Raw genomic sequence first — 13,175 nt, 5'->3', positions numbered from 1 at the left:
TCTAGAAACAAATACATTCAAACAGAATATAAGTATTTTAGAAAGAGTTCTTAATATTCTTGGGTAACTGGAAAAGGTGAAAATATGTTGAAAATTACTTAAATAGATCAGTGAATTAGCTATCAGATGGTATTCTGCACTCCTTAAGCTAGTGGAAAATACTGCTCACATATTAAAATTTTTAAGTTAAAAATGGGGGGAAAAGATACAAATGTGATCTGAAGGGGTATGTGCACCCCAATGTTTATAGCAGCAATGTCCACAATAGCCAAACTATGGAAAGAGCCAAGATGTCTATCAACAGATGAATGGATAAAGAAGATATGGTATATATATATATATATATATATATATATATACAATGGAATATTATGCAGCCATCAAAAAAAACCCCATGAAATCTTGCCATTTGCAACACTGTGGATGGAACTAGAGGGTATTATGCTAAACGAAATAAGCCAATCAGAGAAAGACAAGTATCAAAGGATCTCACTTATATGAGGAATTCTTAATCTCAGGAAACAAACTGAGGGTTGCTGGAGTGGTGGGGGGTGGGAGGGATGGGGTGGCTGGGTGATAGACATTGGGGAGGGTGTGTGCTATGGTGAGCGCTGTGAATTGTGCAAGACTGGTGAATCACAGACCTGTACCTCTGAAACAAATAATACATTATATGTTAAAAAAAAAAGAAAAAAGATAGTAGGAAGGGAAAATGAAGGGGGGGAAATCGGAGCAGGAGACGAACCATGAGAGACTATGGACTCTTTGAAATAAACTGAGGGTTCTAGAGGGGAGGGGGTGGGGGCATGGGTTAGCCTGGTGATGGGTATTAAAGAGGGCACGTATTAAATGGAGCACTGGGTGTTATATGCAAACAATGAGTCATGGAACACTACATCAAAAACTAATGATGTAATGTATGGTGACTAACATAACAAAATAAAATCTAAAAAAAAATAAGAATAAAAACGGGAAACAGGACTTTCATTCTACTTGAAATAGGTAAGTTTTCTATCATCAGGCCTGTGTGCCCACTGTGATTCTTGCAGAATTAAAGAAAGTTTCCACAGGAGTCTTGGCTCTCTGGGTGCATTATTTTAGAGCCATGGCTATGAACTTGAGAACTGGTAGAGACAGGGAAAATCCCCCAAAATGAGCATTGCTACAGGAACTCTTTGAATAAGAAGGAAAGATTGTCATTGGTTGTCTGAATGTTTGAGGCTAACAAAAAATAAAGAACAATTATAAATTGCTCATCTTAGGCAGGTTCAATATAGAATTATTCAGGACAGGAATCTTTTCTGTGAGATTCCTTCATTTCCTGAGACCTTACATGTAAAAAATCTGTGTTTTAATTTCAAGTCAGGATGGGTTGTCTTTACTTGAAGACATACTTCCTTTGAAGTTTTAGAAAAAGTAGAGTCAGTCTGCCTTCATGTAGTTTGTGTCATCTAATCACGACTCCTACTTTACCTGAACTCACATTTTCTGTAGTTGAATAAACTTCTCGCCTGAGAGCTGTAAAATATGGAAAGGGTAGAAAAATCAATTTTCTTCATTGGTAAAATTTTCTTGAAAAGTTGCAAAGTAACATTTCAGTCAGTGAAGTCAGAAACTCCTTTCAACTCCTTTATTAAAATGTCTTTAGGGCACCTGGGTCAGTTAAGTGTCTACCTTCAGCTCAGGTCATGATCCCAGCGTCCTGGGATTGAGTCCCACATTGGGCTCCCTGCTCCGCGGGGAGCCTGCTTCTCCCTCTCCCCCCCCACTTGTGCTCTCTTTCACTCCTTCTCTCAAAAATAAATAAAAAAATCTTTAAAAAAATAAGATGTCTTTAAATACATGTGTTTTAAGAGGGGCAAAGTAAGGAGAAATGATGAATTCTAGAACATGCAGTTCTCTGCCAGTCTCATAATTAAGAGATTTTTTTTTTTTAACATTATCAGTGGAGTCCCATTTCCCCCACTCCTGTCATACAAACCTTAGTGAGTCAGTCTGAATTTCTTGCCTGCTCTTTCTTGGATTAACTTCTAAGAGATCTTTTTTCCCCCCATTTTTATTTTTTTGGCACCCAGGAATTAAATAGCTTTAATTACTTGGATCTGTACAGACTTGCTGACCTCTTTAACCTCACTTTGCTGGAGAAGGCAGTGATCGATTTCTTAGTGAAACATCTCTCTGAGCTCCTGAAGAGTCGCCCAGAAGACGTTCTAACGCTTCCTTATTGTCTGCTCCAGGAGGTTCTGAAGAGCGACCGCCTGACCTCCCTGAGTGAAGAGCAGATCTGGCAGGTAAGGGCGCTCTGCATGGGTCTTCTTGTGGCAGGGAAAAGGCACGGAATGGTTAAAAGTTGAACAGTTGAGGAACAATGATAACTATTTTGTCTGGTTTGGTTCTCCTCAGAGCCAAAGTCAGAAGTCATGCTCCCTTGATGGGCAAGTGATTGGAGAACACCAGCCCTTGAGGGTCAGAGGCCTCAGCCTCTGCTCAGCTTAACTCGGGCTGTCACAGGTGTGGTTTTTCAGACCCTTGCTGCGGCTTCCCAAAACCCTAAGGTGGGGAATTACATCAGAAAGAGTCAAGAATTTCTTTCTCCTGATAAAGATAGTTTCTTAAACTGAACGTGAGAAAAACGGATTGTCAAGCACCATATATGCATATTATTTAAGACCAATGGAATCAGAATAGATTCTGAAACATTTCTTTGTTGCGGCCGAGAGCAGCTGGGACCTTAAATGAAACGAAGCTCTTCTTGCACAGCAGTGGAAAAATCTCCCTCTTTAGTTAATTCTGCATTTCCTAAGCCCTGCCTTTCACCTGACGTAGCATTCTTTCCAAATATCCTTTGTCTAGGGGATGGAAGGATTTTTTGTGTTTTCAAGTTGATTACTCAGTTTAAATCCTTTTCTACTCATCCTCACTGGCTTTGCTTGAACAATCCACCTGGTGCCTTGGGAAACAGCCCATCTTATCACTTTCGTTTTATGTCAACCACCTCACTCTGAATGCTGGCTGGCCATTTTGTTATACCTTCAAGATTTCACGATCATTTTATTTATATACAGAACATGAAGTAGAAATATATATACAGCATGAACATGTATTATATACATGTTCATACTATTTATATACAGAATACAAGAGAAAATATGAAGTCTTCTGTTAGCTGATGGGACGGTGAATTCCTGGTATCTTAGCAAATGACGTTTGGAGAGTACTCTAACTCTGGCCAGAACAGGCAGAGGGAGCTGTTAATTATCTAACACCTGACTCTATTCACTAATGATTTTCCTGAAGTCTTTCTCCCTTATTTCTTTATTTACATTAATCAGCAACTTCCTTCTTTACTGTTGCTCCACCACTGAGGATACTAAGAGCTAATGGTGTAGTGAGGGCCTTCCAGGACCCAGACTCTTCGCAAACTTACTGACTTATTGTCACAATGGGCTTGAAGTATAGTTGTTATCACCCCATCTTCCAGATGAGCAAAACAGGGCTTTATTGCCTTACTTAGAGTTACAGAGCAAAGCCGGCCTACAAATCCAAGTCTGCAGACACCTGTCTTCATCTCTACAGTATCCCACACTGTCTTGACAAAGAAAATATAAGGAAAAAGAATAAGCCATATTTTCTTTCTCCTTCTTAGGTATTTCTGATAATGTTTGTTCATGCAGAGGTCAAAAGTTGGTGAGGATGAGTTTTGGTATGAATTTTAATTATCTGTGGCTCTCCCCTATAAACACAAATCATCAACACTTTCTGGTCAATTCAAATTGGGAGGTTGCCAAATTTTTCTTCACTTCTCAAAGGGAAAAAGAAAGACTTGGAATGAATTCTGCATTTAATTATTTCTAACTGAATTGAAATCTGAGCCAGTCATCCTTGTGGCTTCTCTTTTTGTGGCATGGTTGAAGGGACTGCCAGAGAGGTAATGTGTAGATGTCTGAGTATCCAAAAAAAAATTCCATACTGTCCACTTAAGAGTTATCGTAATTGCCTCTGTAAAGGTTACCGATATTATCATGTAGAATTTTAAAAACTGCTTTCTGCTGCAGGCAATATCTTTTTTGTACCTGGTCCTCAAGAAAGAATTAAAACACTCACATAAATATGATCAATTTAGGCATTCAGCAGGCAATAAGAAACTGTTTTGCTTTATCTTAGTAAATACGTAATTCCCTCATACTCAACCCAATAGAGAAAAATTAAATCAGACCAGCTATATTGCCTCAAGTATAGTTAAGTTCATCATTTTTGCTGAGGTTATACTAGTAATGCAATATACCGGGGAAGAATCTAATATTCAGCCTTGGGTGAAGATTGGGTATGCCAGAGGATTAGTGTCAGGGTGCTTTATAGAAGTGAATCTTGATGGACAGGCTGGAGACAAATCTACAGAATCTCATTAAATTGCTGAATTGTTCATTACGGAACGTTCTCACTGTAATAAAGTGCTCATTGACTTTGACAAATCCCCATCCCATGTCTTAAAGAAGAACAGCGAAGCAAGGGGTGTGGGGGAGGAGAAAGGAAATTGACACAAAGTAGGACAGGTAAAAGAAAAGCAGACGGAGGGGTAGTGCTCTTTGATTAATATGTGCAACTCGTAACTTAAGGCGAGAGCCCAGTACACACACACACACACACACACACCACACACGCGCACACACACGCATGTGCACACACGTTTACACATGTGCTTCTTCCACTGTCAACTGATAATGTAATCTGGGACATTCCCTTTCTTTTGGTAAAAGGTATCATTTTCATTATTCACCAGATTTCACGCAGTCGTCTCTGAAGACGTCTTAAGACCCTTCAAATAATCCTCACTGAACAAACTCTTTTTTACTTTCTCCTGCTGTCCCTTATCCGCTTCCTTTCCTGATAAAATGTGCTGCAGGCTGTAATAACCATTCTGTGGATCTGAAAACCTGTGAAATCCCCCAAGATTATGCCTTATATCTGCTCTTCCCCCCCCATCTGACCTTTTTAAACTTTAAGTCTCTTCTCTCACAGAGGCCTTCTTCATCCCCCATAAACAATCTTTCCTCCCTTCCATGGCCTGAAACTGCTCGGCCTGTTAGGTAACTTCTCTTTACATTCATAGGGTAATGTAGAGAATTGCACCGTATATACACTTTAGTGTATAAGGGCATAGAAGTCCCCTCAGAAAAATGCTTTTTAAAAAATTCAGTTCAATTCAGCTTAACAGTTTGGTCTGATGTTCCAAGGCCAGCGATTTCTAGGTTCCAGATGAAAGACACCAAATTGGTTATGGCGCTCAAAGAAATAGGAGACTAAAAATGAGTAAATCAGCTGGAGAGGAAACGTGGGACATGAGGTCACATGCGTTCGTGACCTGGCACATCTCTGCCAGTCTTGTTTGGCTTTCGGGTTTTAGCTCTAATGTAGGACTTTGTTTCAGTAGGGTCTTGTTAAATTTTTCCTGTTAGATTCAACATAGAGTTTCGGACTACTGAGACGGGGCCCTGCTATAAAACTTGAGTGAACTCATGAACCATTCCATACCACTCCCATGTATTGGGTCTGTTTTCATTTTCATAGGAAGTGCTGGCCAATCCGGTTTTTTTCTGAGGAAAATGCATTATCTGCCTCTTCTACCCCAGATTCTCTCTTACCAGAATGAGGGCTCAGAGATTACTTTTCATAGGAGTGGAAAAAGCCCGAATATGATGTAAATTCTTACATTTGCTAGCACATAGAAAAGATGTGGTTCTCCATCCATCACTATTTATCAAGCACCTATGAAATGCCCAAAACCGTGCTGGAGTGTAAGGCCGAGTACAGGTTTGTTAACTTGGTTTTCCTTTCCCATGCCTCACCCCCAATAGGAGGGATCTTTATGATATTTTTTAAAAGATTTATTTATTTATTTTTAGAGAGAGAGAGAGAGAAAGTGGGGGGAATGGCAGAGGGAGAGGGAGAGAGAGAAACTCAAGCAGACTCCATGCTGAGTGCAGAGCCAACGCAGGGCTTTATCTCAGGACTCTGAGATCATTGCCTAAGCCAAAATCAAGAGTCAGATGCTTAACTGTCTGAGCCACCCAGGTACGCCTGATTTTAAACCATTAGTTCAGCTCTCTGGATTTTATTTCATCTCTGAAGTAGCAGAAACAAGAAGGATATTTCAAAATGGATAAAGATAGTTTGTGGAAATAAAAGTGAATATTTCTTGAGCACCTATTACATGCTAGGTACCGTGTTAGAAGCTAGGTCCTGGGGTAAAAAGCTTTCCAGAAATATTCCATTATTGAGTTAGATTTAGTTTAGTTTCATCTCTGAATGTGAAGAACTTTGGTTTTCCTTCAATTAGTAATTTATTTACTGATTGCTATTTTCAGTGAAGAGGACTTACTATAAGAACAGTACGTACATCAATGCTTTCTTTCTTTATTACCCTCGGGTTGAAGACTCCTCTTTTTGTATTTTGACCAGACAATTCAGTGGTCATATCACTGACGTTGAATGGGATCAGACCTCAGCAAGGACAGTCTCCTTTACCCTGGTCATGTTCTACTTTAGTATGGCAAGAGGGCTGAGTCCCCTGGTTTGGGTTTGGGGGTAATCATGTTTGCATTTGTCTTTGACTGTGTGTTCCCAGAGGCAGAGGCTGTGCCTGTTATGTTTGCATTGAACGCTGCCTTGTTCTCTTGCTCTCTATAAATAATAAATAAAAACAGTAATGTAGAATTTTCATATTAAAATGTATCAAATATTAAAATGTATTGAATAGATAAGAATACATCCTACTATTCCTACATGGGGCTGGGTTCATTCTAGGAATTGGTATACAAAATGAGTTTGGCCTTTCATTTTTTTTTTAATTTTTATTTGTTTATTTATTTATATTTTAAGTAGGCTCCACGCCCAGCGTGGAGCCCAACACAGGGCTTGAACTCACGACCCTGATCTCTAGACCTGAGCTGGTATCAAGAGTCGGCTGCTGAAGCGACTGAGCCCCCCAGGCACCCCTGAGTTTGGGCTTTTAAAACTGCATTTTTCCTTATATTTTGTTGGAAATTTGGTTCCATAAGTCATACTGCTAATAACACATTTACTTTATATCTCTAGAGACACGAGTCACACACTGTTTACAGTAGTCAACAATCTCAGATGCTGTGTTTTTTTTTGACAAGCCCCTTCCAGGCTTTTATCTATACCACAAAACCACCCACTTGCAGTTTGATTTAAAAGGAGTCCCAGAAGATGAGCTCAAACAAAAAGCAACTATTCCTTTATGGTTAGAAAGCAGAGGGCACTTGGGATATACACAGCTGTCATCTTTTATCTCTTACGTTATAAATTGACCCAAAAGTACTTCTGGCCAGGGGGAAGCAAGGACTTTGAACAGGACTCTATGTTAAACAGTACTGTCATAATACTTCATATTTGAGTATCATATCACAGTTTCAAGAATGCTTCTGCATTTATCATTGCTTTGTTGTCCTGTGGTGCAAATGGAAAAACTGAGGTAACAAGGCTAGAGATCAAATTCATGTCTTCTCATTCTTGGGCCCTTCCTACTCTGGTCCATAGCTTCTAAATTCAAGCTCAAAATACTTGGGGGTAATGGACACAGAGGTGTATCAAATTAATCCTGTGACTTTTTAAAAAAAGATTTTATTTATTTATTTGTTAGAAAGAGAGAGAGCACGAGCAGGGGGGGCAGCTGGCAGAGGGAGGAGTGGACGCCCCGCTGAGCAGGGAGCCTGACGTCGGCTCGAACCCAGAACCCTGGATCATGACCTGAGCCGAAGGCAGACACTTCACCAACTGAGCCACCCAGGCGTCCCTCCTGTGACTTTAAAAGAAATTTGGAAGGGCTGGACCATACGTGTTCTCTGTTGTGGTACCCAGAGATTGAAAGGATAATGGCCAAGCCTGCCTCCATCCATGTCTGTGTCATGTTGTTAGTTTTGACCCTGTGCTCTCTGGTATGCACTTCATTCATTCCTTCATTTATTTCAAATTGTTATTGAGTGTCTGCCCTACCCAGTCATGTGCTATTGAGTCCTACTTTTGCCTGCTATGTGGCAGGTTCTGGGCAGTCAGAGTGGAAAGGACTGACGTGGCCCTGCTTTCATGGATCTTAGAGTCTGATGTGAAGCTTCCCACCTGCTACTCTTTCCCACCATGCTTGATTCCTTCCCAGTGGGGACTGACCTGTGCCAAATAATTCACTAATTTGGGGCATGTTGACATGATCTGGGTACATTGAAAAATGAAATGCTTTTGTTTGGGCATTTCAACACGACGTAGAGTCCCTTTCCCTTCCTCTCAGTGCTTTCTTCATTGTTAACTCTTATTCATTCTCTGTACCCGCTAAACAGCTTTGCAAACCTTTGTCAGTCCATGTGGTGCAGTCCAAGCCTCAAAGAAATCAGACTGTGAGTGGTCATTTAATCAGAAAATAATGTGAAGAGCATTATCATTTTTAACACTTGGACCTTGGTAACTAGAATTAGAATAAAATGCTATGGCCTGAAAACGCTCATCCCCAAACAAAATTATAATTTTTCATTCTATTCCCAGCCTTCCTCAATTCAATTTCATATACGCATGAGGCATTACTATTTTTTTTCAGAAAGGTACTTTCTGGGCATCTTCATGGTATCCCATTTTATTTTTTTACTTCCCATTCCTTAACCTAATTAAACGTGTACCATTTCTCGATTTTCTTCCTGAAATATCTGGCATTCTCTCCCCACTACATACCATCTTTTCTATAAATGTAAGGAGGATATCTCCTCTTCCTTCTTATGGGTGTTAGGGAAGAGAATAAACTGTGGCTCCTTTGCATCCCAAATAGTGCTGTGCCCGGAGGGTGTTTTATCCTCTGAGGGCACCCAGCTGGACACTGAGCAATCCTGCTATTTCAGGGCCTTGGTGCTCGAAGCTGCCAGAGTGGATATTTAGTCATTCATCCTGATGTACATGCCGCTAATTCCTCAGTGAGGACGCATCCCAGGAGCTTGACTGGTGGCCTTGCCGTTGTTTGTCTGGGCTGTGTGCCTTTGCAAGATGCATGAAACATTCATTTCAGAGGGACTTTGCTTCAGCTAATCCTCAGCACTAGATCTGTGTGTTGTCAAGTAGCTGTGAGGGGCAGTAATTATCAGAAATTACAGGAGACCTAACTTGTATTCATGCGCCGCTGTTCCCATGAGTTAATCGGGTTTTTTTTTTCCCCTTTTTTTTTAATGAGCACAACAGAACAACAAGGTGATTTATGAGATATGACATATTTATGTTCTCTGCTTCTAATTTTCACTGTGATTCATGTTGTTTCCAGACTGATACTTTGTTGTTGCTGCCATGGGAAGGAAAAAGTTGGCTGGAGAATATTACCTATGCATTGGTGGCCTGCAGTAATATTTGCTGCTACCTGGGTTATCAGGGATTTAAAAATAAAAGCCAACTATAAGCTCTATATGAGGTAGAAACCCCGAGGCTAGGCATAGAAGTTCATCAATAATAATAATAGCAACAATAACAATTCTTTACAATCCCAGAGAGCTTTATATTTTAAAAGCATTTTTTCCATACATAATTTCATTTGAGTCTCTCATCAGCCTGTTAAAGTTGATAAACCAAATATTACCCAGATTTTAACAAGTCAGGAAACTGAAGCTCACAGAGGACAAGTGATTGACTCACTTCACAGTATATGTTCAACATAGGTCACACTGTATTCTCTTGAAATATACCAGATCTCTAAGAAAACGGAAACTCGAAGTACCTGATATGTCTTCTCATATGTCAAAGAGGTTCTTTTAATCTATAATGAGTAATCCAGTAGTATACATTTCTGAATAAATGACCAATTTCCATTTTCACCTGTTGTGCGGCTTTGTGGGAAGTTGCAAACATGAGTCCAATAGAAGCAGTATGAGAAATTGTAGCTGAGGGTCTTTCTTTATCAGAGCCTAGAAAATTGGGGCTGTAGGTGGTTTGATGAGGAGAAGTGACTAGAGAATTCTGGCTGAGGCAGGAAGCCACCTTGCATTCCTTCGAGGCACAGGTGATGAAGTATGAAGCAGGAAGAGAAGGCCCATAATGGAGGATCACTTTAAAATCCCATCAAGGGATTTAAATCAGTTTGAAAGAGAACCTGGAGCACCATTATTTTTGCTGCAGCTGTATAGACTGTGTGGTGGGGAGTCTTCAGGCTGTTGGAAATTGGATAGCATGAATGGAAATGATTAATCATTATATTTTTATTTTATGAACAGCACATTGAAAATTTAGAAATATAGGTAGCAGAGATTGACAATGGGTGATGGCCTAAATATGGGGTTTAAGAGAAAAGGAGAAAAAAATTAATCTATTGGAATTGATAAATGTTAGTCTCTTTCCAGAAGAAAGGATTCTGTGGCCCATATCCTGCTTACCAGACTATTTCTATGGGAATCCTTATCAGGCCAAATGAGTGTCCAGTGGCCATGAAGACCATAGAGATTTCCTGTTCCTGGCATTCTAAGGGACAGGATCTAAAATTAACCATGGAGTGGCTCAGAGGCTCTGGAATTATTTATATTTGAAAGAGATGTAGATGCCTTGACATTGATTGTTGAATGCTGACATCCTTACCCGCTGCTTCTTCCACTCCTGCCTCCAGAACTTTTGCCCCACGTATAAATAAAGAACACCTCAACTTGACACGTCTGGAGGAGAAAGGTGGCCATTCTAGAATAGATAACAGTCGTTGGCAGCATTCATAAAGATAATTCTCAGACTTCTTTTGTGCCCACGATACAGAGTCATACGTTCTCTAGGTTGAGGCCCTACTCCCTAGTCTGACCACTCCTTTATGACTTGTGGGGGCACGTTGGAGGAATGCAAACAGACTTCAGTGTTGTGGTAGACACAACATAACCAGGAAGAAAAATACTCTTAGAAAAAAAAAAAAACAATTCTTGATGAATTCTAGAGCTAGATATAAAAAATTCTGGACATTGCTTCCCTTTGTCTAGGGGGAGTATTACATGTCAGTGTCAGTAAGTGACACAGACATTACTTATGCTTCAAGAATAGAAGCTAAAAGGAGCCCTGCAAGCTAGAGGTGGAATGCACACATCTTCTTTGTGTGTGTTCTTGTTGATGAGAAATGCCCACATGCTACCTCCTCTGACCACACAAGGAAATCAGGTAATTGAAAGAGTGATGGATGGTGCTCTGAAGTTTAAACGTTTTAGAAGGACCTATCTTATTAACACTTTAAAACAAGTGAGTATAATATCATTAATTTTGATTAATTCATTTGCTCTTAATATAGCTTTTAATTTGTAATTCTATGTGAATTACAATGTAATTTGGCATTAATTATACTAAATTGACTATAAGTCAGCCAATCACAATGGGAAATTACTCACAGCTGAAAGTAAAACTGAACCTCTCCATCCAGAAAGGACAGCACTTCGTTAAGAGGCAAATACAGTTTAAGCATCCCTGTCTTTGGCTGTGAGAATGACATTGGACTTGTGGAGGACTGTGAGCGATTTCTTATTCTGCCCACTTCTGGGATTCACTCTTTGGAGTGAAGCCCAATTAAATAATAAACAAAGGGGTTGATTTGTCAGGTTTGCCAACTCCCCTAAAGAATCTTTCTGCCTTCCTCATTTCATGATTTCAAGATTTAGGCCACGTAGAGAGACTGTGTGGTACGTGAGAATGATCAGCTCCACACTTCTTGGGTTTGGGGGTTAGAACAGGCACTTACCCACGCTGACTTGCGTTTCGTCTTCATGCTCTGTGAACCAGCTAGGAAATCCTGTTTCAAATCCCCCGTGAGTTCAGTATCCCGAAGTCACTCCTCTTTGGTCAACACACAGACTGCCTTCTGAGCAGAGGAAGTCAGGCCTTAAAAGGCCAGTACCATGGGGCACCTGGGTGGCTCAGTCAGTTAAGCATCTGCCTTTGGCTCGGGTCATGATCCTGGAGTTCCAGGATCAAGCCCCAGATCAGGTTCCCTGCTCAGCAGGGAGTCTGCTTCTCCCTTTGTCCCTCACCCTGCTTGTGTTCTCTCTCTCACTCTCTCTGTCTCTCTCTCTCAAATAAATAAACTCTTAAAAAAAAATAAAAAAGCCAATACCCTACTGGGAGAAGAACTATCCATCAGGCAATGATGGAGTATCTGCCACTGGGACAGCTTGCTGGAGATGCCTGTGTGCACACAGGAAGTAAAATGGCCACCAAAGAGGATGGGCCCTTGAAAAATACTTGTGATGGAACCCTTTGCCAGATAGCTTCCTTTGAGAGTTGTCTCTTAAATAACAATCAAATGAAAAACTTTGAGGTGCTGCAGAAAGAAAGTCATAGGACAGTCCGCAATACCCTGCCTGAAGTGTATTTCATGCAGGTAGAACTGTGGGAATTTTGCACATTCTGTGTACATTTGTGGTGACCCGTTGACTCATGAAAGAGGTCTAGATAAGAGGGAACAAATTTTGCTAAATATTGCATGGAAAATTTCAGGCTGTGTTTAATAACTCTTTACCTTGTTAATTATATACCCCTATGCCATTATTCCAAATCACAATCTAACAAAATTGCCTAAGTTTTAAGTAAAAAATTTGACTGGAGAGGTTAAAAACTACCCTGCATCTTGAGCCAGCAGCCACCCTGTCCCCCGTCTCTTCCACACACGCAGGTGGGGTTCATACCCTGCACACATTCGCTGGTAGATACACATACGGAAATTAGATGCATATTCATCTTTGCAGCTAAAAGGCTTTCCTTTGTGTTCAGCACTGTCCTGAATTCTAATACTCTCATAATTGGCTGGTTGATCTCAAGATTCAAGACAAAAAATAGAAGTTAGAAGCTTATTTTTGCCAGTCCAATGTGTGTTCCATTCGTCACTAAATTTTTAAAGGATGTTAATGTCTGTAGTTTGTTAACAATAACTGCTACATAGGGACGCCTGGGTGGCTCAGTTCGTTAAGCGGCTGCCTTCGGCTCAGGCCATGATCCCAGAGTTCTGCGATCGAGTCCCATGTCAGGCTCCCTGCTCAGTGGGGAGTCTGCTTCTCCTTCTCCATCTGCCCTTCCCCCCTGCTCATCCTCTCTCTCTCTAATAAATAAATAAAATCTTAAAAAAAAAAAGCCCAATAACTGCTATGTAAATGCAGTTTTACATTGTTTTGGTTTTC

At 40.5% G+C, this 13,175-nt stretch overlaps 1 protein-coding gene across 14 annotated transcripts in view; it reads left to right on the top strand.

Annotated features, from left to right (window-relative positions):
• KLHL32 (kelch like family member 32) overlaps positions 1–13,175 on the top strand; it is a 253,062-nt gene that overhangs the window by 149,726 nt on the left and 90,161 nt on the right. For 8 of the 14 annotated variants that reach the window (XR_003521410.2, XR_003521411.2, XM_027602058.2 and 5 more), the window contains one exon: positions 2,076–2,291. The exons of 3 other annotated variants lie outside the window; for them this stretch is intronic. Coding sequence is in view for 7 of the 11 variants with exons in the window: in XM_027602058.2 (XP_027457859.1) it covers positions 2,076–2,291 (216 nt within the window). In the remaining 4 variants the exon portion in view is untranslated. Of the gene's footprint in view, positions 1–2,075; positions 2,292–13,175 lie in introns of those variants that run through there. 3 more of the 14 variants (XM_027602062.2, XM_027602068.2, XM_027602072.2) reach the window with 3 other exon arrangements.

The sequence above is a fragment of the Zalophus californianus genome, chromosome 7 (genome assembly GCF_009762305.2).
Source record: "Zalophus californianus isolate mZalCal1 chromosome 7, mZalCal1.pri.v2, whole genome shotgun sequence".
In the NCBI taxonomy this organism is placed as follows: Eukaryota; Metazoa; Chordata; class Mammalia; order Carnivora; family Otariidae; genus Zalophus; species Zalophus californianus.
This window is presented reverse-complemented; position numbering and strand designations above follow the sequence as displayed.